The sequence below is a fragment of the Sarcophilus harrisii genome, chromosome 3, assembly GCF_902635505.1.
Source record: "Sarcophilus harrisii chromosome 3, mSarHar1.11, whole genome shotgun sequence".
Taxonomy (NCBI): Eukaryota; Metazoa; Chordata; class Mammalia; order Dasyuromorphia; family Dasyuridae; genus Sarcophilus; species Sarcophilus harrisii.
In genome coordinates this window covers 573,240,132-573,265,553 of record NC_045428.1, presented here as the reverse complement: position 1 = coordinate 573,265,553, position 25,422 = coordinate 573,240,132, and the positions used below count along the sequence as shown (strand labels likewise).

General features: G+C 43.6%; 1 protein-coding gene across 2 annotated transcripts in view; it reads left to right on the top strand.

Annotated features, from left to right (window-relative positions):
- Positions 1 to 25,422, top strand: part of PEX14 (peroxisomal biogenesis factor 14) — a 137,527-nt gene that overhangs the window by 47,417 nt on the left and 64,688 nt on the right. For both annotated transcript variants that reach the window (XM_031962878.1, XM_031962877.1), the window contains exon 3: positions 16,279 to 16,363. In XM_031962878.1, the coding sequence (XP_031818738.1) occupies positions 16,279 to 16,363 (85 nt within the window). The remainder of the gene's footprint in view (positions 1 to 16,278; positions 16,364 to 25,422) is intronic.

The window sequence follows — 25,422 nt, the reverse complement described above, 5'->3', positions numbered from 1 at the left end:
TTGAGTTCAGTTTATTTGTGCTATACTGAATTTGTTTATTTTCCTTTTAAAATAGATTTTTCAAACTGTATCTACTCTGTTTTATAGTGTGTTAAATTGCTTTGAAGTTGAAAAATGCCAAGTAAATGGCAACTAATGATTCCTTAGAACACATCGATGAGATCTCTGAGTAATATTAGTCCCATTTTACAGATGAGAAAACTGAACCAGGTATTGAAAAAGGGAGGATGAGTGACTTGCCTGAAGAAACTGGGCAATCTTAGTATCTAGGCTTTGGGTGCCAAGCTCAAGTGTCTGCTTCTCCTGTGCATTGATATCTGATGTATGAAGGTGCTTGGGGGGGAAGGATGGAGGACGCTGTTCTTTCCTCCCCTGAAGGCCCATCTGGAGTCTCATTCTTGACTTGGTAGACTTGGTATAGTTGCTTTCATTTCAGTGTCAGGGCCGAGTTCTGACTTGGTCTCCAGTCAGTGGGCCTATGTCATGCTCTCCAGCTCTAATGATCGCATCCTTGCAGGAAGAGCTGCCATCTTTGATTGAATTTAGCCCTTCTGGAATGACGTGTGTTGTAGAGCTCTCTCAAATTACTATGGCCTGGATTATTGCTAATGCAGTTTGGCAGTACAGGTGTGGCCTGGGTCCCTGCCCCCATCCCCTGCCCCTCCTCTGCAGGATAAGGCTGCATCCTTCTTGGACTGGCTGGCTGGAAACCAGAGTGAAAATGTTCATGCTGATTGTAAGGAGCAAGAGATGCTGGAGGGGGGCCCCCAGGTCCCCACATAGTCACCTCTCCCCCATATACTCTTTCAAAAATGGATTGGTTATAGACTTGTGATAGAAAGTGCCGGCCACATCCAGAGAGAGAACTGTGAAGACTAAATGTGCATCAAAGCATAATTTTTTCATCTTTTTATTATTGTTGTTGTTTAATTGCTTTTTTTCCCCTTTCTCATGTTTTTTCCCTTTTGATCCGAATTTTTTTTTTTTTTTTTTTTTTTTTTTTTTTTTTTGCTCAGCATGACAAATATGGAAATACCTTTAAAAGGAACTGTACACTTTTAACTTAGATCAGAATGTTTGCTGTCTTGGGGAGGAGGGAGAGGAGAGCAGAGGAGAGAAAAGGGAGAAAAATTTGCAACACAAATTTTGAGAAAGTAAATGTTGAAAACTATCTTTGTATGTTTTTAGAAATATAAAATATTAAAAATGAAAAAAAGTATTATGCACAACTTTGAAAAAAAAAAGGATTTATATGTAGCAGTATCCTATGTATGTTTCATTTGAGTATTTGTGAATGTTTATCTTAATAGGATTTTTTTTTCATGCCTTTCAAACCACAAAGGCAGTGCTAAGTTCTGTCTTATCTCAGCTTGCCATTTTTCCCTGAACCATCATGCTTCATCTCAGCTCTGGGTTTCTGGCCTCTTAAGTTAGGAGAGGAGCCAAGTTTCCCTCTTTTCTTGTTTCCTGGGTCTCTTAGGTTCCATGATGAGACTTCGACATCACACTGTTAGATGGTGCCTGCTGGGCATTCCATAAAAATATTCCTTGATCATTATTGAACTTTTGGGCCTTCTTTGATCCCTTAAGAGACTACCCTGAATCCCGAGTGTCCTTGGCTTGGGATAATAATACAGTTAAAACAGGAGCCCCTAAGCTCATCCTAGTTGAATCAAGGTAGCTCCCTGGCTCAGCACATGAGATCTTTGCTAGTTTCCCTAACTGATAGTCAGGCCTTTGCCCCTTATATTTATTTTTGCTTGTTGTTTTGCCCAAAGAATGCAGGCCCCTTGAGGGCAGGAACAGATTCATGTTTGTCTTTTTTTCAGGGATTTGCATAGTGCATGCTTGCTACATTGTAGGTGTTTAATATATTCCTGTTGGTGGATTGATATTTACTTTGTAGCAACTGGTTTTTCTTCTCCTCACCCCATTCCCAGCACTTAGCTCTGTGCCTGACACAAAGGAGGCACATAAAACTTGTCAGTATGAATTGAATTTCTCACTTGAAGCAGACGTTTTCATTCTAATTATTTTAGATAGCAGTTTTTAAAAATGTGGATTATACTCTTCTCTGATTTATTAAACCAACTAGACTAAACATTTGTTCTTTGTTTTTTCCAGTCATGTCTGACTCTTTCATGACCCCATTTGGTATTTTTTGGCAAAAATATTGAAGTGGTTTGCCATTTTCTGAGGCAAACAGGGTGAAGTGACTTGCCTACAGTCACGCAGCTAGTAAATGTCTGAGATTGGATTTGAACTCATGAAGATGAGTCTTCTGGATTTTAAGTCCAGAGCTCTATTTACTGTGCCATCCAGCTCCTTGGATTGAACATGACTTATGCTTTCTGGAGGGATGGCTCATTGTCAATATCAGTTCTATGTTGGAACATGAGGGTGTTCCTAGGACTTGTGGAAGGGTTATCCAGGATGTCCTTGTCCTTTTTCAAGATAGCTTGGTCTCCCTTGTTGTTGTCGTTTTATAATAATACCTTTTTATTTTTCAAAATACATGCAAAGATAATTTTCAGCATTTACTTTTGCAAAACCTTGTGTTCCATATTTTTCTCCCTCTCTCCTTTCCCCTTCCCAGAACATCAAATAATCCAGTATAGATTAAACACATACATCCACTCAGTTTCTAGTTCCTTGCTACCACAAAAAGGGCTGCCACAAACATTTTTGCACATGTGGGTCCCTTTTCCTTTTTTATGATCTCTTTGGGATACAGAGCCAGTAGTGACACTGTTGGATCAACTAGTATGTGTGGTTTTATAGCTCTTTGGGTATAGTTCCAAATTGTTCTTCAGAATGGTTAGATCAGTTCACAACTCTACCAACAATGTGTCAGTATCCCAGTTTTCCCACATCCCCCTCCAACATTCATCATTATTTTTTCCTGCCATCTTAGCCAATCTCAGAGGCGTGAAGTGGTACCTCAGGGTCTCCCTTGTTCTCAGGTGGTGGTTGTATATAATGTAAACCAAGCTCTCCTCAAAAATCACCAAAGGAGGCCTGGAGCACATTATTTCAACAGAGATGGCAGTCAAAGAGCTATGGACTTGAGTTAGGAAAGTTGAGTCTCCAGTAGCTCACATTTAGAAGATACTTTAAGCTTAACTAACAGAATGCTCTCCTCCCAGCAATCTCCTGAAGCAAATAGACAGAGCTGATGGGGCCCAACACTTGGACTTGAATCCAGCTCTCTCCTGATTCCTTGTTTAGAGTCTTTTCTGTTACATGCTGCCAGATTTGAATTCTGTCTAAAGTGGTAGTAGGTAGCTCCGAGGGAGGACCTCGCTGTTCCTCCTCTGAAAAAAAGGGATGAACTTAGGTATGATGGAGTAAGTGACATCTGTGTTGGGTGCTCTAGATCCTTACTGCTTTTTCCTGGGTGCTAGCTTTGTCCTGTGTGATCTTGTAGCCAGAGAGCTGAGTCCCAGATAGGTGAAGATGTCAGACTAGTTCCTCATAGATCTGAATTGGGAACTCCTTCCTGACTTAGTTATTCAGCATTTCTATTGAAATGCATTCAGTGAGAACCGAATTGTGGTTCCTTTGTGTTCTTGTCAGCCTAAAAGCCAATACATCCCCAAAGGTTCAGAGGAAAAGCACAGTCCCTTACTTTCTCTGAACCTCAAAAACAGGACACTGGACTCTCTTACAGGCTTGTTGGGCACAAAGTGCTTAGGAAACCTTGAGGTAATTATGGAAATCTGAGAGGTTTTGTTGCTTTGAGAAAATAGCAGGGTGTTTTATCTTGATTCTTATTTCTTGTGAAGATCTCACACAAAAGGGAGGTGTATCTGGATGGTCAGATCATCTAAATACTTCTGCTGGCTTAGGGGTGGGCTCAGAATTAATGCACACAGACTAGAAAGCTTTGTATTTGCTGCTGTGTTTGCACTCAGGGCTGATATTGATATTGTAGGAGAAGCTTTAATCCTTTAGTTCAAATTTACAAGAAATGCCGTTTCCTTTTAGGTTAAAAAAAAAAAAAAAAAAAAGTCCAAGAGAGCATTTGATTTGAAGAACCAAAAGTCTAGGAAATGTATCCTGGAGTCCTCGTCAATTTGAGCCCTAATGAAATAGAAAAAATACTCAATAAAAGCTCCTTTATTACTTTAAATGTTTAAATGTGGAGTTTTTAGCCATCAGGTTAATGTTTTTGTATCCTTTTTTGATTTGATTGTGAGCACTTTTCCAGGTATCTCTGGCACTTGAGTGCTAATCTGATTTCCACAGATAAATGGTGCTAGCTGCAGCCCTTACATCACTGCATTTTTGCTTCAACATTATTTTATCTGGTTTTACTGTAAAAGTTAATAACTCTCTGCCCATGTATTTAAACAGGCAGGGGAAGAGAGAGGAAGATAAGTAGAAAACGATGGGGGTGGGGATAGGGGAGAGAAGTTTCAGGAAGCTTTTGTAAAATTAGGGGATTTTGTATTTTAGAAAGGTTTCCCAGTTAGAGAGTGATGTGGGGAACGGAGATAGCCATCAGCCCCAGCAAGGTGGTGATTCATAATCCTTTAGATAAAAAGTGTTGAACCTTTTTCTGTTTCTCAGGCAAGATTTGGAGGCACTGGAATTGGGTTATCATTGATTTAGTGGAGGAGGAGGAGGATGCTAAAGGAGGGCTGATTTGTTTAATTGTGTGAAATTTTGAAAATTTTTGTTTTAATTTGAAGAAATGGATGTGCACACACATAGTGGCTGTTAGAAGAAATCAGCAAAGGTATATTAGCTGAATAATATAGAGATTATTATTTTCAGTACTTCATTCTTGGGGAGGAAGATGGCACATGACTAATGTAGACTGGACAGACATTTGGGGCCCAGAAGAAGCATTCACTTAATTATTTATTTTTTAAAAGTGGATGAGTATTTATTAGTTGCAGGGCTTGTCAGTGAAAGGCACATTTATGACCCTTAGGGAGAGACTGGTGAAAGATTCTCCACCTGATGTCCTTTCTATAGATACCTGGCCTGAGTGAATCTAACCCAAGAAGTGCCCAATGATGTCGATGGCACTGCCAGCTGGTGGCCTTTGAACCATGAACCCAGAAGAGATTCACCAATGGCTACCACCTAGACTTCAATAGTACCTTCACCTCCCTCTCATCTCATGCCCTAGGCAGTTTGTATGCTGTTCCAGTCAGAGGGGCGGAGTGAGGTTGTGGAGGCAGCCAGCCCTTCCTTTAAATCCATGGCACTCTGCAACATGGAACTGAATTCAGCTCCTTCCACTCATTCCCTGTAACTTGACGTTGGGCAAGCCCCTCCACTTTCCCAGGTGTCACTGCTTTATTTGTACATTATTAAGTTTATTGGACTAGAAGCTCTCTAAAGTGCTTTCTGACTCCAGATCTGTGTTCCTCTGTCACCTTTTCTAGACCCTGGTTTTCTTTCTCTATAAAATGAAAGGTTTGGGCTAGGTGATCTCCAAGGGTCTTCCCTATTCTTAGTCAAGATTCTAGAAGAGGGTGGTAGGAAGTTCACGAGCCAGGTTTGGGGAAACTCCTCTGTGGTTTGTTAAGCTTTCTTTCTACTTTGTGCATATTCATTCAAGTAATATTTGGTGATTTTCCAAAGGGGCAGCCCCTTAACATGTGGGGTTTATCAGAGGCGCCCTTCTCTTCCCCAGTGCTAATATTGCTTAGGATTCAGTAGCCTGGCTTGTCACCATCTGAGCGGAAGGTGCTAAGTCTTTGTGAAGTGCCCCTGGCTTTGTACATCCCTCTTGGTGATGATCTATCCAGTGTCTAACATCCAGTGAAGACTTAATGCTTGAAGTTGTCATTATCCATGCTGCAACCTTTCCCCCGTCCCCTTCCTAATCATCTGACCGCTCAATAGTGCATGACTAGAACTTCCCTCATCTGTCTGTCCTGTACTTGCAAAGGAGGAGATGGAAATTGCAGCACTGTTTCATCCTTTGGGCATCGCAAAGTACTGGAGTTCAGGCAAAGTAACCTTCAAAAAGTAGAAAAACCGCATAGTGCTTGAAAGGGTAGGAGACCAAAGGGGTGTGAGCAAGCAAGGAGAGGCTCTTTAGGAAGGTCCTGGCGGCCGCATCCTGTATATTGTTGTCTTGAGTCGCCCTGTGATCTCACACTTCTCCCAGGGAGCATCTTGGACACTGAGTCATTGCATTCCTTCGGAGTGATTCAGCTCAGCAGCATGACACCTTCATTAATTTGACAGCATCAAACCTTGATGCTTTCTGTTTCCTCTTTTACAATGTAGGGAAATGAGAAGGATTCAAGAAAAGATCAAATTGGGGAAACTGGAAGGTAGAGACTGCTAAAAGTGCCCTTTCAAAAAGGCAGCATTAAAGGCAAGACATTGAAGGCTTTGCCTCGGCATCCTTAGCCTCTCCCAGGATCTGGCCCCCAAACTGTGTTACTTGTCCCATCCCCACCCCTCCCAAGCCACCCTAGACTTCCGCCAGATTGTTTTCCCCACCCCCCTCGGGTCACTGCCACGGTGATCCATGCAGACTGGCATTTTCTTCCCCTTTTCAGTGTGGAGGTTATTGCAGTTTCTTCTGTAAACAGGACTTCAAACAATTTGCTACCAGTTGGATTTCAAAGCCAAGGAAAAGGCAAATGTCATCCTTTTTTTGTTTTCTCTCCTACCCTGCTCGAGTGCTGCTCTTTGTTGGTGGCGTCAGAAATGCTAGGTGGGCTGCTGTCTAATTTTAGGCAGGAGTGCATGGGGACAAGAGGCATTTATTTACATTGGTTTGCGTGTGTGTGTGTGTGTGTGTGTGTGTGTGTGTGCGTGTGTGTGTATGAACCAAAAAAGATGCCGTGCCTTTTCCATGGCCTCCCCAAAGACACTGTGTTCTCTCCCTGAAGCAGGGGTCTCCAGTTTGTTCAGAGCAGCACGTCTGGGAGGCGGGAGGGAGAGAAGAAGAGCATCTGGTAGCTGAGCTACAGTTAGAGGAGCTGTCAGCAGATTGTGGAAAAACTACAGTTTTTGGGGGTTTCTGGCTCACCCATAAAAATTCACTTTGGGCTGGAAATGGGCTCCCAACAACAGATCCATTCCCAAATGGTTCTCAGCTTCCCCCAGAGAGGAGGCACCTCCACTGCTTTTACTTGCCCCTTTCTGGCTTCACAACCACCCCATCAAAGAAAACCCCTCAGTCACAACATTTTCTAAAGAAGTCTCTGCAATATAGTTTAAGCCGGGTGAAAACAAATTAAAATGACAGAGATATTTCACATTGAAAGGGAAGCTTCTGCGCATGTGAAGTTGATACTTTTCATAAGGGCTTTTACTGCATATATCAATGTGTTTTAAGAGAGACCAGGGTCAATAATGCATGCTTTAGAATTCCCTAAATACAGATTTGCACAATAGACCTGAAAATATGTTGTGTTCTATCATGTCAACCCGTGTACACTCTTTCAAGCTCCAGAGCTTTGCCTGCCTGCCTGCGAAAGAAGCCAAGCACAAATGGAGCAAACTGAAACAAAGGAAATGAAGCCCGCTCCTCTAAGCTTAATTAATGCCAGGTTGGGGCCCAAATCAACAATGGGAAGGGCACAGTGAAAAAACCCAGGAAATTCCAGGCTGGATGGGAGACTCCTTCCTTTAACTCCCTGTTGCCTGGATGCTGGGGGGATGGGGGTGGATTTGAGACAAACACCTCTGGCCTAGGCACACAGAGCCTCCGCTGCCCTCCCCCCTCACTCCTCTCAGCCTCCCCTCTGGCCTCCCCCTTCCCCTTCTGACTGTAAATGAAACAGACTTTTTGTGTGGGGGGGATAATTGTAGCTAACTGTGCTAAAAGTATCTCTCGATTTTGTAGCCCTCAGAAAAGGGGAAAGAGTAAAAAAAAAATCCTGTCACTGTCATCTGTTCATTTTTTAATGAGCAATTTTAAAAAATTGAAAATAAAAGAGGAAAATGAATAGGTGTTGAACCAGCCTGTGATATGTAAATGCCAACTAGTAATTACCTAAAACCTCAATTTTCATTCTGTTTCATCTTGCAAAACATTTCATTTTCACTGAGTGAAAACACTTAATTTGGGCTGTTGAGTTGGGGAGAGTGGGCCTCCTCTGGCCTGCATCTCCCCCTAGCCCCAGCTAGGGGGCGGGCTGGCTCCGCGCTTGGCCCTCACTGGTGTCCCCGGCCACCCCAAGGTTATCCCCCCCATGCCGTTCCAGCAGCTCTGCAGAGAGCCCGAGTGTTGGTGGGAACTCCCCCCTGCCCCACCACCCATGCCCACTGGGCATCCCTCCTTGTCCTTGCACAGGAGCATATTGAATTTTGGCTGACCCAGCCTTCCAATGCATATTAACTTTCCAGGCTCTTACCTGACTCTCAGAATCTTGGTATCTGCCGTGGAAAGCCGTCTTCGGGCTCGTCCCCCAGCTTCCCCTGGACCCGAGTCCTCCTCACTCCTAGCTGTTCCCTTCTCCTTCACCTTCTCCTTCCTAATTTTTGGGGGGACATAGTCTAACCTAGTTTGACAGTCACATTTTCCCTCCTCACAGAAATGGTGGATTATTATTCCACAATTTTTAATGGTCTTTCCTTTTCATCTAGTGTTTTTCTTTTATTTGCGATCCTTCGTCTTTAGAAGGAATTTGTACAACACTTCCAGTGTTGCGTCGTTTTCCTTCCCTACCCAGCCTGTCCTCTAGTTAGAACTGAGCTTTTAAAATTGAGAATAAGAGTACCTAGGAAAGCTTGTGAGATAGCAGCATTGAATTCTATGTGGAAAACTCAGACTAAGCCAGGGGATCTCAAACTGGGAAAGATCCTGGGCACAGAAGTCAGGGTGAGGTGTCCCAGAACCCCGAATCCAAGAGAGCTCTGCCTGGAATCTCAGGGAGCCCAGCCTCTTTAGTGAGATATATAGCTTCCTAATTAGCCCCTTGCATTTTTCCACGAGTGCTAGCATCAGCGTTCTCCGATGTGTTTCTCTGATTAACAGCTGCTTTGCTACTATTTCCTCATGCCACCGATGACCATATTTGTCAAGGAACTCCTGACAGAGCACCGATTTCTTAGGAAAACGCAGCATTTCGGTTCGAAGGGGGTTTTCACATTCTCCGCAATGCCAGCTTTTTAAACCAGCCCTTGTTATAATGCGAGTTAGCATCAGCCTGACGCTCGTTAGCAGCATTCTGAGTACAGTGTCTGCCGTAGAAAAGGAAGGCTGGAACCTTCTTGGGCCCCCTGAACAGGACAGACAGAGCAGGGAGGATGGCTTTGGTCTGGGGGTAATGGTTATCCTTTTGCTCTCCAGCCTTCAAGTCTCTGTTGTTAGAAAAGGACTTGACCTTGAATGCTTATTGTCACAAATTTTTAAGGATTAAAAATAATACTCAGTGAATTTTCATGTTTTAGGAGCCGTGTGTGTGTGTGTGTGTGTGTGTGTGTGTGTGTGTGTGTGTGTAGGTGGAGTGGGGAGCATGCAGAATTATGGAACTGGGGGCTTTCCACAGATGTGTCACTGATGACAATGTATCAGTGGTTTGCTTGTCAGGTATAGCGGAAAGAGGCTCCCTCTCTAACCTGAGGTTTTAGGTTGTCATCGCTTGTCCTTTCCCCTTGTAAAAAGCATCAGCTACATTCCCAATAAATGGAAGCTTGCAAGAGAATCACACCTAAGAAATGACTCCTTCCCGCAGGCCCTCCAGGATTCCACCTCTTGCCAAAGGGTATTTGTTTCCCTGTCCGAACACAGTACACAATTCAGGTTAAGATGACTTCTGCGGTTGGTAGAGCTTGTTGATTTGTACAGATCCTGCTGTGAGATGCGTCCTGGTCTTGGAGACACAGATCTCACATCATTTGGCAGCTGGTCCGAGGGCCAGAGATAAGTTCATCTTAAAGTTCCTTCCTCTAAGTTGCTGCCATTCACTGTAGTGTGACAGATGGTGCTATAAGTTCGTGCAGAAAAAAATTGTCTTCTTCCTCTTTGACTATGATGTCTACTTTGTACTTTCAGAGGAGGAAGACTAGCTCCAGTGACCTCATTACTTTCAGGTTGTGGGGTTAGTTTAGGGGTGTGTGTGTGTGCGCGTAGGTAGAGTGAGAGGGGTGGAGAGAATAGAAGCTTGTTCTCTCTTTTCTTCTAGGTTTTTTTCCTGCCCAGAATTTTTAGGCTTTGTGACTATTCCCTAAGTATTCCCTAAGAATGCTTCTAGGGTAAATAAAATGCCAAGAAAAACCAATTTCCTATTTATCATTAACTCTCAGTGAGAGTCTTAGGCATAGCAGCACCAAGCACTTCACACCAGAATCTCCCTGGTTGCTGCACTCCCATAACATGTAATCAGGTTTCTGTCTACCTTTTATATCTTTGACATGAAGGCAGAAGATTTGGACTAAATTTATGTACTTTGGGCACAACTAAAACCCACCAACAGTTAAATTCATCTTCTAATTAGAAAATCAATTGATACCATAGGACAGGCTACAAGAACCCTATCACTTAATCCAACAAAAGCATGAGAGGGAGAGGGAGAATGAGAATGTGTCTGTGTACATTGCAGAGGGAAGAGGGTCAGGGTCTCCTGGAGTTAATGAAAAGTGTCCAGCTGCAAAAGTAAACGAAGAAAGTTGCCTGAGAGCTCTTCAGTAATTTGGGCCATTAAAGTCTTTGCATTATGGATAAAGATTTTTGGAAAATCTGTTAACATCTGTGTATGAATCACAGGGCTTATCAAATTCTTGATCTGCCAAGCCCTTTTTTATTATGCTCCTAGCTTCTTGAAGGGAGGGAGAGGAGGAAAGGGTAAAGAGTAGCTAAAGAAACAATTAGTGAAAGGAAGAGAGAGGTTTTCTTCTGTTCACACTTAGATGTAGTGCTTCTTTGGGCATCTTTCTTATTCAGCACATTACAAGGAGGCTATTAGTTTGGGTGCTTTATATTTTTGCATCTGGCACAGTGGTATCGATGCTGTTAAATATGTGATTTGCCTGTCGCCTGCATTTTCCAACAGAGATCAAGAGGGGCATAAACCAGCCCCAAACACACTTTATGCAGGTGTTTGACTGAATTATTTTATATGGCTTGAAATTAGCGGATGGAAACTTTAAAAAAAATTGTTCATATTTTTACAAGTTTGAAGTGTGCCGGGACTTTGTCAAATTCCCGTTAAAATAAATACGTCAATTTCATCCCTCTTCCAAATTCATTTATCTTGCTTTTTTAAAAGGTGTTTTCTACTTTACCTGATGTTTAAATTGGATTCGCTCGTTTATGCTGTTCTTTGCTATATCCCCCATGTTTTTCTTAAATGAATTACTAATGACAGAGCACTCCATCATCCCCTCTCTACAGCCACTTTAAGGAAAGCATGGTGATCTAAACCTTTTAACCTATTAAAGATGATTTTTCCCAATTGAATCAGACCCACCGCAGGTGTAATAACTAATCATTTAAACTACACCTGCTATTATGTATTTTTAAGCCATTATGCGTGTTGGATAGATGATAATTCATGTTTATTGCATTGTCCGATGGATCCGTTTTGCCTACACTAGCCTGATTAATGTATTTAAAGAAATAAGAGATGCAATTTTTAAAAAAAAAATTGATGGAATGCGCCAAGCCCTGCATTGAGTGCACCATTAAAGCCATCAAAACTTTGCTCTCTGACCAGAAATGCATCGACGCAGGACTGTATTCAAAAACAAGGTGAAACACATTCATTTTAGTGGTGGGATTTTGTGTTTCCATACTCTGCCCTGGAAAATTTTGGAGGGATAAGGGAAAGGTTTCTGACTCTCTAGGTTAACAATAGGATGGTACCATTAGTGTGCACTGTTGAAGACCTCGCTGTTCTCATTTCCTGTGCACCCTCTGGTACCCCTGCAGAGAACAGGACACAGAGTGTGCAGCATGGTACCCAGCCTGCCATCTCTCTCTGGGGGAGATGGGAACTCCTCCCTTTCCCATCCATGCTGTGTTTTGATCATTATGGATATGTGTCCAGTGCTTTCCTTGGCCACACCCGTCCTCCTTGGAAGAGCAGGCAATGGCTTACTTTCCTTTTTAACACAAATGACAGGTCAGGCTTTTGGTGTGTGGGCACCAGTATGTGAGGAAGCTGAGGAGAGGGTTCAGCCCCAGAGACATGGTTGGTGTCCCCTCACGGTGTCTGATTTATGCTCTGGTGTGCTCCAGGTGGCAGTGATTGAAGCACCAAATGGGGCAGCCATGCTGCTGAAAATGGAGATTTCCAATTCTGGCTCTGTAAACTATGTGGGTGTCCCTGCCTGCTTTATGTAAGAGGCAGGACCCCATTAGAGTCTTGTAAAAAGCGAGTGAGTCTGAGAGGCAGAGGGCAGAGGAGAGCTCACTTCCCTCCCATGATCTGACAGGCCCCATGGTGTGGGACCAAGAGCCCAGTTTGGAACATGGGGAGGGTGTGCAGGGCTGTGTGGGTCAAGGTGAGGAGTTTGTGTCCTAGCAAAGCTTTTTGGGGACAGCTCCATGAGGGAGATCTGACAGCTGTTCAAAGTAGAGAGCTGGACCGGGGAGCACAGAGGCCATGAGAGATCGCTTCAGAATAAGCTTAAGGGGCCGAGAGCTGGGGGGAAAGTGGCAGCAGCTTGGGTGGTACGAAGGGGAACAATTCTGGAGGTTGTGGACGTAAAATTAACAGAGCATGGCGACTGGATGACTATAGAGGAGAGGCATGAGGGAGGGGGAACGTCGGGAAGGACCCGGGTTCATGGAAGGACGGTCATGCCCTCATCTGAGCTGGGGAAGGTTGGAGCAGAGACAGAGCTCATGGGCAAGAGAGAGAAGTCTTTTTGGACATTTTAGACTTGATGTGCCCACAGGATTTCCTTGGTGGAGGTATCCAGGAAGTAGTTGTTGAACCTGAGTACTAAGCACATTAAATGGCACAAAGTAATTTTTGACTAAATTTTCATCAATGGTGGTGGGAGTAGTAGTGATGGTGACGATGATGATGATGATGATGATGATGATGATGACTGGAGCCCCAGAGAGACACTGATTGATGGATACATAGATCTGTGAGCCATCTGCAGGGATGGGATAATTGCCTTCATGGGAGGGGAGGGAACTCATTTTAGAGGAATTTGGAGGTGTAATCAGGGAGAAGAGGGAGCTCATCCCAGAGGGCCTATTTTTTAAATGAGGTAGGAGGCCAGATCCTCTGCTGAGAGGAAGGGGAGATTAGGGAGAGGAGTAGGTTGTAGGGGAAGCAATAAAATGAGGCTGGGTAAGATCATAGAGATCATGGGATATAGGACTGAAAGGGGCAGGTGAGAATGAAGAGACACTGTCCTCTTGGCTGTTTCATGAACAAGATCCTCTGTCTCTCTGCCTCAGGCATTGTTTCTGGCTATCCCCATGCCTGGAACCCTCTACCTCCTCCCCAGCTTCTGTTGTCCTACCTAAAATCCCTCATTTACTGGAAGCTTTCCCAGCTCCTCTTACTACCACTGCTGTTGTTACTCTTACTAGTTAGTTAGTTAGCATTTATATAGTCCCTGCTGTGTACCAAGTACCTTACAAATATTATCTCATTTGACCCTCACAATGATCCTGGAAGGTGGTTGTCATTATTCTCTCCATTTTATAGTTGAGAAAACTGAGGCAAAGTGCCTCGCCTTTAATTGTTTGAGGCTGGATTTAAACTTCCTGATTCCAGACCTAGCTCTCTGTCCTCTACACCCCATCCAGTTGGCTCTTCCTCTGTAATGATTTCCTCTGTGTCCTTGCTTTGTTTGCATGTTGTCTTCCCTATTAGACTGTAATCTCCTTGAGGGCAAGCACTCTCTCTGCCTCTTTTTGTACCAGTGAGGACTTAGCATAGAGCCTGGCGTGTAGCAGTCATTTAATTAAGGTTGGTTACTTGATTAATCGATCAATTGCCTGGTTAAGATCATCTGAGTTGTAAGTGTCAGAGTAGGCATTCAAACCCTGGTCCCCTGACTGTCCACCTAATGCTGTTTCTACTATATTGCTGCTGCTCCAACAATTTCCATCTCCACATATGATCCTTAGGACTCTCTTAGTATTTAGCTCAATGAGCCTTCATTTCCTCATCTGTTGATTGGGGATAATAGCATCTATTTCACTGGGCAATTGGGAGGATCCAATGAGATAATAGATTTAAAGCACTTTGCAAACTTTAAGCTCTACATAAGCATGAACTTTTAGCTTTTATTATTATTATGATAGTGGCTTTCTGGAAAAAGCTTATGGCCCCAGGCAGTTAGCTACCAGCTCCTTGGAGCTGAGCCTGGATCCTGAGAAATAGCATGTCAAGTGATATCGATGTGTGTGGTTGGTGAGGAACACCATTTGACCAACATGGAGAGCCCCAGTTTCTCTTTGAAAGGGTACCTCTTGGTTAATCTGAAGACTTGCAGATTATGGAGTAGCTTTTTCTGGGTTATCTGGAACCTGCATTGAATTTGCATAATAAGAGAAGGAAAGAAAGGAGACCATCCCTGCCACTACCAGCTGTCTCAGTTTTCCTGCCTGGAAAATAAGCACCAACTTTCTCCTGTTTTCTCCATTGGACAGTTATCCTTAAGCAGTCAGTGAACATGGTGCTTCTATGGAGGATGTCCTCACCTGGACCAGGAGATTAGATGATTCTCCTGGCTTGAGTGAGATGTCGTTCCAGTGGTCAACATGAAATGGCTGCTTTTCTCCAGGGGCTGGCTGGGCTTCCCTGTTTCTTGTAAGATGTCTCAGTGTCGAGACTTTCTTGTCATCCCATTTGGTCTGTGAGCCAGAAGACTTGAAGACTGTGTCAAATATTGTTCCTATGGTGATGTGGGTGGCAAGAGCACTTGTTAACCATTCCTTCCTCCAGCCCCAGACTCCCCATGCTCTCCTCGGAGCTCTTTGGTGCTCAGACCCCTCTTGAGCCACAGAAAACAGTGGAGGTCTGCCTCAGAACGGTGGTCTGGTGCACATGCTTCTATACTTCTGGATTTTTAGCTGCCCAGGAATATCAGATCAGCCTCTTAGATTTTTGGTTGGGAATGAGATACAGAAGGTGTATAAGACCTGGCCTGATCTTCAGGAGCTGACAAACTGCTCCTGCTGTAGTCGGAGGATTAGATGCAACACAGACCAGCACTTAACTGAGTGCAGTGCGGGGAGAAAAGAAAAAGGGGATGAGAGGGGGAGTATCTGCAAGTCCCTCCTCTTTTATCTGTGTTTCCATTTGATCATCTGTAAAATGAGGGTACTGGGCCAGCTCATGGTTCTTCCCTTTGTGTTCAGGGCATCCCCTGGAGTCCCGAAGACCCTTTTGGCAGTCCATGAAGTCAAAACTGTTTTCACAGTTACACAAGATAATTTACATTTTTAACGCAGCAAACTGATAAAAATACCTCATCTAAGCAAAGCTGGTTGGGTGGGGAGTAGCTTGACAATTTTTAAGACTATAAAAGAGTCCTGAGCCCAGAAAGTTTTGAGTCCTACCAGACTAGATGATCGATCTCTCCAGGCAATTTAATGGTTCTGAAGTTTGTTCCTTTTGGATCAGAGCCTTAGGCAGAATAGCTGCTGAAGAAATGTTTGGGGAATTGGATTCAGTTAGTGTTTACCGCATGCTCATTGTAGGGGCAGCAGAGGAATATAATAAAACAGGGCATTCTTTCCTCTGTCTTTAGAGGGTGGCAGTCTAGTTGGAGGGGACAAGAAATACCCACAATAGTGCAGTGTAGTCTGTGACTTCCAGCCGTATGGTTCTGTAACTGGAGTTGAGATTTGAAGAATGAGTAGAATTTAGCGAAGTGGGGGAAGAATAGAGGGGCCAGGCACACAGGGGCTGGGTTGATCGTGATGCTTTTATGGGTCACCTAGGAGACAGGCCCAGCCAGGGCAGCGGGAGGAGTGTTTTGGGGCCCATTGGGAAAGATTGTTCAATTCAACAAGCATTTTTAAAGTGCCTCCTGTGGGCCAGCCACTTTGTACTGGGAAGGGATGTTCTAACATGAAGGGGATATTTTGCAGGAAGAAAGTTAAATAAGTAGCTTAGGGATAGCTCGTACTGGGGCTGAAGCGCAAGAGAATTTCAAGTTGACCTTTTGGGGAAAGGTGCTTTTAGAGGTTTTTGAGCTGAAAAACTATATCCTGTTTTTTAAGATAATTTTTTCTTGTGGAAGATGTTTGACAGGTAGCCATTTTACTCTTGAATTTCATTAATATATAGACTTTGTTTTCACAGACCTGGTTTTTTAATCTTAAAATTCAGACTCCTGACATTTTTTTCTGTTCTGTGTTTTTATCTTCCCAACCAGATTGCCACTGCAGTCAAGTTCCTACAGAATTCCCGGGTCCGCCAAAGCCCACTTTCAACCCGAAGGGCATTTCTTAAGAAGAAAGGTACATAATTACCTTTATTATTCTGAATTGTCTACCAAAAAAATAAGAATGGGGGCAGGTTTGGGGAGAAAGCATGCTGTTCCTAACAGGTGTCATGTGCTCAAAGGACATATTTCTGCACTCATCTCATTTCCCACCAGATTGAGGACGCAGGTTTCTTCCTTTCTGTGAAACAGAAAGATCATCCAATGAGAACTAGTTCACATAATGCACAGGGACAAAAAAGACCAAAAGAAAAAACAAAGGCCCCCTCGAATAAGGTCTCTTCTAGCTATGAATCACCCTGGCCTTAGGATGGCCAGCTGTGGGTTAGGAGGTCACCTGCTTCAGAAAAGAGCAGAGACAGAGGGATGCAAAGGCTGAGGGGCTTGGCAAGGTCAGGGTAAGGGCAGACTTGGGGTCAGTTTGATTTACAGGCTGAAATGGTAAATTACTGGTGCTCTGGTATTTCTGTAGACTGGAGTGGAATGAATCCCAACAAATTCAATACTGCCTGAAGCAGAATCTGTGGTGGCTGCATTGGGGACACCAAACAAATTGACCTTTTCCTGCCAAGTCTCAAAGTTGGGAATCAGTAACTTAACAGAGGATTGTAGAAGATATTTTGGGAATAGAGGCGGGGAAATGAACTTTTTTCTCTCAGTTGACTTTCCCATTGACCCACTTCCCCCACATTGGGAAAAAAAAATAAAGAAAAAGAAAACTTTTATAATAAATATGAATAGTTAAGTAAAGCACATTCTCATCATGACCACCTTCAGAAATGTATGTCTCATTCTCTATGCTGAGTCTGTCCTCTCTAGTCAGGAGTGGGTTGAATACTTCCATTGTTATAGCAATGACTAGTTCTTAAGTCTTCCAAACTTGTCTTTACAATGTTGTTAATATTGTATAAATTGTCCTGCTGGTTCTTCTTTCTTCACTATGTTTTATTTCATATGTGTTTTCCCAGATTTCTCTGAATCCATTCCTTTTGTCATTTTTCACAGCATAAGAATATTCCATTACATTCACATACATAATTTGTTTGACCATTTTTCAATTGATGACTACCCCCTTTAGTTTCCAGGGTTGCTTGCCTCTGCAAAAGGAGATGTTGTAAATATTTTTGGGCACAAGGGTCCTCTTTCTCTTTCTCTGACCTTTTTGGGTTTTAGACCTAGTTATGTTATCACTGGGTTATCACATAGAGGCACAGTGTAGTGACTTTTGGGGGTAGAGTTCCAAATTGCTTTCTAGAATGACTTGGACCAGTTCAAAGCTCCCCTACCAGTGCATTAATGGGCCTTTTCCCCACAGCTCCTCCAACATTTCTCATTTCTCTTTTTTGGTTAACTTTGCCAGTCAGATGGGTGTAAGGTGAATCATCAGAACTATTTTAATTTGTGTTTACCTTATTTATTAGTAATTTGAAGCATTTTTTCCCTACAATTCTTGATAACTTGGGTTTCTTTCAAAACTGCTTGTTTCTATCTTTTGATCATTTGGTGATAGGACAGTTTCCTATAATCTAAAAAATTAGCTTTGGGGCAAGCTTCCTCAGCTTCCCTCCCCCACTCCAAAGAAAGAAAAAGCAAAATTATTTCCTCTTTGGTATTTGTAATAGCAGTCTGTACCCAGAAAGCTTCCTTGGAATGTCTTGAAGAGAAGGTAAAATTGCCGTGTGCCATGTGCCAGGCACTCTCTCATGGTGCCCACATGAAGCTTGCTTCTTCCCTTGGTGCAAGCAAAGTTCTGAGTTTGTCCTGGGCCAGCCTCCACAGGAAGCTCCTGGGAGCAGAGGCCTCACTGGTGTGTGGGGCGCTGGCGACACTGGGGCGGCAGCTACAAGGAGGCGGTCGTGCTGCCTCGCCAGGCCCCTCTGGAGTGGCGGAGGCCTGAGGGGTGGCGTCCACATGCTGTCTGCGTCGTGGGCACTCTGCACCAGGAGGAGATGATGAAAATCTGGAGCTCGTTGGCCGTGCACTCCACTGTGTGAGCATCGTGCCATACAAGAGTTTTTCCTTGAAATCTGTGGACCTATGGGGAGTAATTAATCATAAAAGCTTGGGGATTTCAGCTCTATCATCAAAGCAATGAAGCAGGGGAAAGCTGAGCCTAAAAGCCGTGCTGATTACCCACGGTAACCTGATACAAAATCTATTGTTGCTGAGAGATCCTTAGCCCCAGTATATTGTGCAATATTATAACTGCCTGAGCTGCTCTTCCACTGACAGTGACCAGTTATTCCTCATTTTCTCTCAAACGCAGCTGGGTTAGAATTTCATTTGCAGAAGGTATTTAGAGCAATTTGGAGACAAATGTCTCTGGTGTTTGCTCGGCACTTCCCACCGCAAGTCTTGCCGATGCAGTTTTAGTATCAAGAGCTTCATCTAATCTGTTTAATTTTAATAAATCCCTGACTGGGAGAGGGAAAGAGGGGAGAAAGACAGAGACATAGAGAGAGAGACAGAGACAGACAAACACAGGCTTAAATAATATTTCTTATGAGTTACTTGGCTAATAATTATCAAAGAACAGAAATTGTTTGGTGGAACTGTTATTTGTTGTTCCTTTTTTATTCTTTGTCATGGTGTTCTCTACCTCTCTTCTAATCGTTATCGATGAGAAACATAGAGCAAAGCTGCGGAAAACTCAACTGGAGTGAGCCAGGGCCCTCTGGCCATCTCAGTGACGACAGATGTGCTTTTGTCCACAGCCACTTAAACAGTGAACCAGATATCCCCAATTCTAGCACTTTTCCAGCCTCAGCTCTGCTCCCCTGCCCAAGGTGACTGCTTTGTGGCTCTGTCCTGACCATTAACAGTCTGGGCTTTAGAATGACTGGCTGTGGCTTGTATCAGATAGTCATCTGTACCCCCTGACTCTTCCAGATACTCTCATTCTTAACAGCTTCCTCCTTTCTTTGATACTACTACCCAGCTAACTTAAGGTACTTCATTGCTCCCTGGTGCAGTGTCATGGGTAGATTTTTGGACACAGGGCAGGAGGATCCAGGTTCAAGCCCTCTCATTGAACCAGGTACCTCTGCATGGAAGAGGGAGTTTGCACCTTGGAAAACTTAAGTCTTTTAAATTGCTGAACTCCGAGATCTAGACCCCAAATTGGTGTTCCTCAGGCCAGTCTCTTTGGCTAGGCAAAAAGCCTTTCAGCTGTGCCTTTGTGAGCCAAAGAACAAGGAGACGTACCAAGAGCCGGTCCCAGGAGGATGAAGCTTGAAGGGACTGCAGTGATCAGCTAGGTTGGCCCTCTCAATTTGTAGATGAGAAATACATTTTAACAGAAATGTTTCATTCCCAGTCCAAAACTGAAGGGAAAAGCTTTGGATAGCTAGGCATCTGACTGTCTCTAAACAGATTTATATTCAGTTAGTCCTGTTCATGGATAGGACCAGGAAGGTCTCTTAATCACCCAATTCCATTATCCTCCTAAGATGCTGCTGGAGCCAGTCCCCAGCCATTTCCGAGTGGAATCCCCATAGGCTAGATTCTGGCAGGACCTCCTTGGGTAGAGAATTGCGAGCGTTGATGGGCGCCTGGGGAAGAAGAAGCCCCTTTGTGGATTTAAACTTCCCGTTTCCAACTCCTGCTAGTTCCCTGGTTCAGGCTTATAGGATCAGAATAGCTTGGCAGCCTCTGGTTGGGAATGGAAGGCGGGGTGGGGTGGCCTGGTGCGCCACAGCGGGGCAGCAAGCCCACAGTTCTTTAGCCCCCTTGCAGTTGCTGAGAGGGAACCCTGGGCGGCTCATTGACTGCAGGGAGCTACTGGCAGCCGCCCTCTCAGCTTCTCCCCAAAGGAGTCATTGCAGCGAGTGGGTTTGGAGCCTTGGCTTTGGGGGGGCTCACAGCTTCTGTAGTCTTGGCTTTTCCTAGCAAATGTCACTTCGGGGAATTGCAGTGAAGCACTGACTTGAATTATAATCTGGACTCTTTTTTTTTTTTTTTTTTTTTTTTTTAATAAACATCTCTTTCCTGAAAAGGCAAATCCAATTTTGTTTTTCTTTTAATATTATTTAATATTTAATATAGAAATTGAGGTCCCTGTAGTGCATGTCAGTTCAGTGGAAAATGAAGGTTACTTTAGGAGCATCAGCTGAGTTTGTTTTATTATGAAACCACAGCTGGGAGCTGTGACTGCATCCTGCCCCTATTACTCATGGGTTAAGGGTGGGTGGTCCCTGATTTTTTTTTTGGGGGGGGGAGAATCTCAAAAGGGGACATTGGTTCATCTCAACTTTTCACTGTTTTTTGGTGATCTCTTTAGGATGCTTCAAACTCTGGATGTGGAGTCATTAATGAGAAACTTGAAGTTATTAGAATCATTTATCATTTCTTTGAAGTTGGTACTGCCGTTTTGTGTAATTTACAACATTTCCTCTTTTTTTTAATCGAGAACTTTTTGGATGAAAGAGAAAAGCAGCTGTTCACCTTCAGTGTGTTCTAATAAATGTTTTTGTTTGCCTTCCAACTCCTTGCTTCTGCAGATGACACATCAGCCTGCCTTGTCAGCCGTTGTGTGCGGGGGCTCAAACCCTTATTGAAACAGCCTAGATTTAGAAGTTGTTCTTGCCAGGCTGCATTAGCTTTGGGGCTTGAAGCAGGCTAGGGGCCAGAAGACTGGGTTAATTTAAAAAGCAACAACAGAAAGTCAACCCAGGAAATGAGAGCATCCAAAGTTGGTGTCTCTAAGCTTGTGGTGTTTCATGGCTGGAACCTCAAAGTGCTGGAGGCTTTGTGACAAGATGTCAGTAAAAGTGCCGACCTTTTAGCAGTTGGTGGGGAGGATAGTGGTCTATCAGTGTGCTTCATTCATACCTAAGACTAGTAAGTATGAATGTCTTGGGGAATGAAAAGATGGGGCAACAGAAGCTTTTCTGTGTCACCCTGAGTGATTCTGTGAGCAGGTATTATCCTTGAGGTGACAATAGATCTTCTCTTCAGTCTCTTCTTGAAAGGTGAACCTCCAGCAGCAAAGCTACCTTTTTCCTAGGAAGAAGCATATGGAAGAAACCAACTGAGCCTCAACCTTGCAGGAACGAGGAGGCAAGCAAGCCTCTAACTGGAGTATTTTAAAGGGGAGTAAATTCTTACACAGATTTCAATTTAACTCTCTTTTATTACTTTTCTTTTTTATAATTTAAGTCCATTTCATGAGGCAGTTTGCATGTCCTTGAATGGAATCTCGTTACCATGAAAGCTTTTTTAGCATTGATTTCATAGCAGTCTTAATTTAATAGCTCCACCATTACTGAGAAGCCCTGGGAGTGAGGGCCTAGCTTTCCAGGTCACTGACCTTTTAATTACAAACCTTGTTCTGATGGCCAGGTTATCGACTGGACAGCTCCTAGCTTGTGCCCCTAGGATGAAAACGAAAATAACTATGTTTCCTCCCCCACCTCCAGGAAAAAAAATTGTAACCTCTTGTGTTTCTAAAATTAATTTTCTCCTTCAGCTTTGCTTTATAATTAATTCTTTAATGCATCTTGGTGAAGCCTGAAGTCTCTACAAAGCCTTTTCTTGAACCAACAGACAAGTTTTCAGTGGGGGTGGGGAGGCAGTATGATTATTTCCATCTGCTAGCCCCTGCGAGATTGTGGTCCAGTTGTTCATAGTAAGATAGTTCTTGGGCTGGGCTAGTAACATGAGTGGGGAGGCTGGTCCTCTTAACATTTGGATTAATAGGACATGAATTAGAAGGAGCCTGGGCCACACAAATGGTTTGGAAAGCTCTGGATTTGGGGATTTCATTAGGAGATGATTAAGTCATTAACTCCTATATATTTTTGAAGAGTACCTTCTATTAGGAAAAAAGATGAATCCAATGAATGTTTTCCCTTTTTCACCCTTTCCTGGATGACCAGAGGGAAGAGATCCACTCTGTAGTCTTGAATCCTTCCCCACGAATGAGCTTCAATCATATTAGGCATTTGAGAGTTTTACTGACCATGGAGCTTGGTGTTTGCTCATTGTGTCTGAGCACTCTCTGGATGAGATTGGAGAAGTGGCCAAGTCACTTAAAGCAGAAACAAGGGTTTTAGAAAATAAGTAAACCACAAAAAAAGAAGACTTTAGCTCATTCCTAAGCTAACAGTTTGCCCATTTCTCCTCTCAACTCCTTCTTTGTGCATCATGCCCTTGTTTGCCCAGGGTAGATAATGTTTGGGGCAGGGGGAATGCTCAGCCTGCCAGTAGATGAGACAGTGGTGCTTCCAATGCAAACATCCCCAGGAACGGGTCCAGGGCTTTGTGCTGCAGCGGCGTGTTTGTTCCTGAGAATGATTGAGCATCTCTATCCATCTGTTGTGAATGGACCATCTTCCTTTCCTGCCAGTCTCGCATCTGCATATCTGTCACCTGCTCTTCTCTGCCAACCTATTCATCACATTGACTATTTTTTTCATCCCCTATCAATTTTCCTGCTCCCCTTGTTATCTAACTTGTCTTGAACTTTCTGTATCCATGAGAACTACAACAGTCAGGGCAGCTGAAAGCCATGGGAATACAGAAACTCAAATGTCTGTAACAGATTAACAAGGCCCCAGGTGTTTAGGGGGGACCAGAGGAGGCTTCATCTCATTCTAAAATGAGCTTAGGTTGTTGGGAGTAGAAAAGGAAAATCCCAGCTTTCAATCCCCTTAGTGACCCTGAAAACAGCCTGAAGGGCAGCCACAAGCATGGCTGGAGCAAGAGGGACTGACAAGTGGGAGCCTGCAGCAACACTGTGCAGCATCAGATGGGGTGTTGTTGAGCATCAGTGCTCAGAATGGAGCCTGGATCCCAGGACGTGGGCAGCTTTTTGGGGACTTGCTCTGCTGCCCCAGTCATGGTTTGGAGTTTGGTGTTTGTGGCATCCCTCCCTAGGCACCTGGAGCTCTTCAGGACATAATTTGATGAGTGAAGTGGAGGTAGTAGAGGGAGGGGGCGAAGGAAAAAAGGGGGGAAACCTATGCTGTTACATGTGTGGTTTTTTTGTTTGTCTCTTTGGGTTTTGCAAGACAGTTGGGATCAAATGACTTGCCCAGGTTAAATGTTATGTGTCTGAGTCTGAATTAGAACTCTGGTCCTCCTGACTCCAGGGCTGGTGCTCTATCCACTAGAGCTAGCTGTTTATCTGCTGTCACATCTGTTATGTCTTTCATAAATGGCTTTAGGAGGGAAGGAAGGCAGAAGAAATAGGATGAAGAGAAAACTTTTAGAAGGGGGAATGATTGCATTTGTTAAGGATTTTTGAAATCAGGCAACAACAAATACAAGGGATGAGAAAGAAAGAACATTATGCACATCCCTTAAACTAGAAACCATTGTGAGTAGCTACCTTGACACAAGAGGGTAGCCCTTGAGATTACTGAAGCACATAATAAAGTCTAAGAAAGGAGCCAGTAGTAAAACCTGTGATCTACAGGAAGGACACATAATGCAAAGAGGCAAATCTATGACTGCACTGTGGCATTGGATGATTATACAGAAGAAACAAGAGAGATAAAAGACATTGTAGATTAAAAGTAATTTCTTCATGTGAAGAAATCCAGGAAGCAGAAAGTAGAAAGAAGAAACAGAGCAGGGAACTTTCAGGTGAAGATTTCCAGAGGGAGAAAAAAAAAAGTAATTTTGTTGTTAGCAAGTGAGTATACTATAGACTGCCAGGACAAAAAGAGGAAATGGATAAATTCCACAGAAGTATGATTTGTAGGGACTGGGGACAGTAATGTGAAATTGGTTATCTAGAGAGCTCTTCAGCAAGCAAAAAAAAAAAAAAAAATCCCACAAGGCACGAACTGTTTTCTTGATTTGGTTTAAGAAGAATTTCATCCTTCAAAAAGATATCAGATGCTGAATTGGAAATGATGAGAACTTTGAGGGAAATGACCGATTTCTTCTAGAGTTTGTGGTAGGGAAGTATAGGAAAGCCAGGCATAGGTTGACATATACCCAAGATTTTGAGAAAGAAGAGTTTAAAATTCTTCAGAGAAAGTCAGCAGAGTAGAGATAGGAAATTCTCAGGACACAAAGAGAAATCATTCCAATAAAGAAAAAAAACACAAAATTTTTAAGAGATTGATATGGATGCACACGGAACTCTGCAACCAACACAAAATTCAGAAGATGAAAGCAAGGACAGGTAACAGAGTGAATATAAAAGCATGACACTGTCCTCTAAGAATGTTGTCAGAGTAGGAGAGCTCAGAGTGGGCTGAGGCTGCCTAGCAAGGGGATCTGAGGAGAGGCAAAGGACTGGACACTCAGTTTGCTTTGGGGTTTTACCACATTGAGGAAAAGGGAAGGATTAAAGAAGGGTTAGGGCCAGTGCTTGGTTGACAGAGAAGTGAAGACAGAACTCCCTAATTTGTATTTGGTTTTCTCTGTCCAGAAGAATGGCCGTTGTGTTGGAGAAGACAAGACTAGCAAAAAGTTCATGCTTACCATCAATAAGAAATCCCAGTCACCTGGCTTGGGAGGCAAGACCAAGAAGCTCTTCCCATTCCACTCCATCTCTTATTTAGGTGCCAAAGTGACCCTCCCCGAAACTCCAGGGGCTCCTTTTCACTTCCAGGATCCGGAATGAAACCCTCTGTCTGATGTGCACAGCTCTCCAGAGCCAGCTTCCTTCCCTTTCTGGTCTTCCCCTGCCTCTCCCATCCTCCCCCCAGCCAATAATGCAGGGACTCCACTTTCTTCCTGTCCAGAGTCCAGGCCTTTTCACTGGCTGTCTCTCTCCCTCTCCCAGGCTCTCCTTGCCTAGGATTCTTTCCCTCCTCAATTCCATCTGATGTCCCAGTTCCAAGAACCACCTTTTACAGGAAGCCTTCTCTGATCCCTTTAATTCTAGAGCCATCTGTCTGTTAACTGTCTCTAATTGATCCTATCTGTATCTTGTTTATACACAGTTGTTTGCTATTTTCTTTCCCATCAGACTGGGAGCTCCTTGAGAACAGGGATTGTCTTTCTATTCCTGGTGCTTAGCATTGTGACCCAGCACGGAATAGGTGCGTGAGAAATGTTTATTGATTGGCCAACTCACATGACCTCTCCATCTTTGGGCAGTAAGGAGTTGCCACTGGG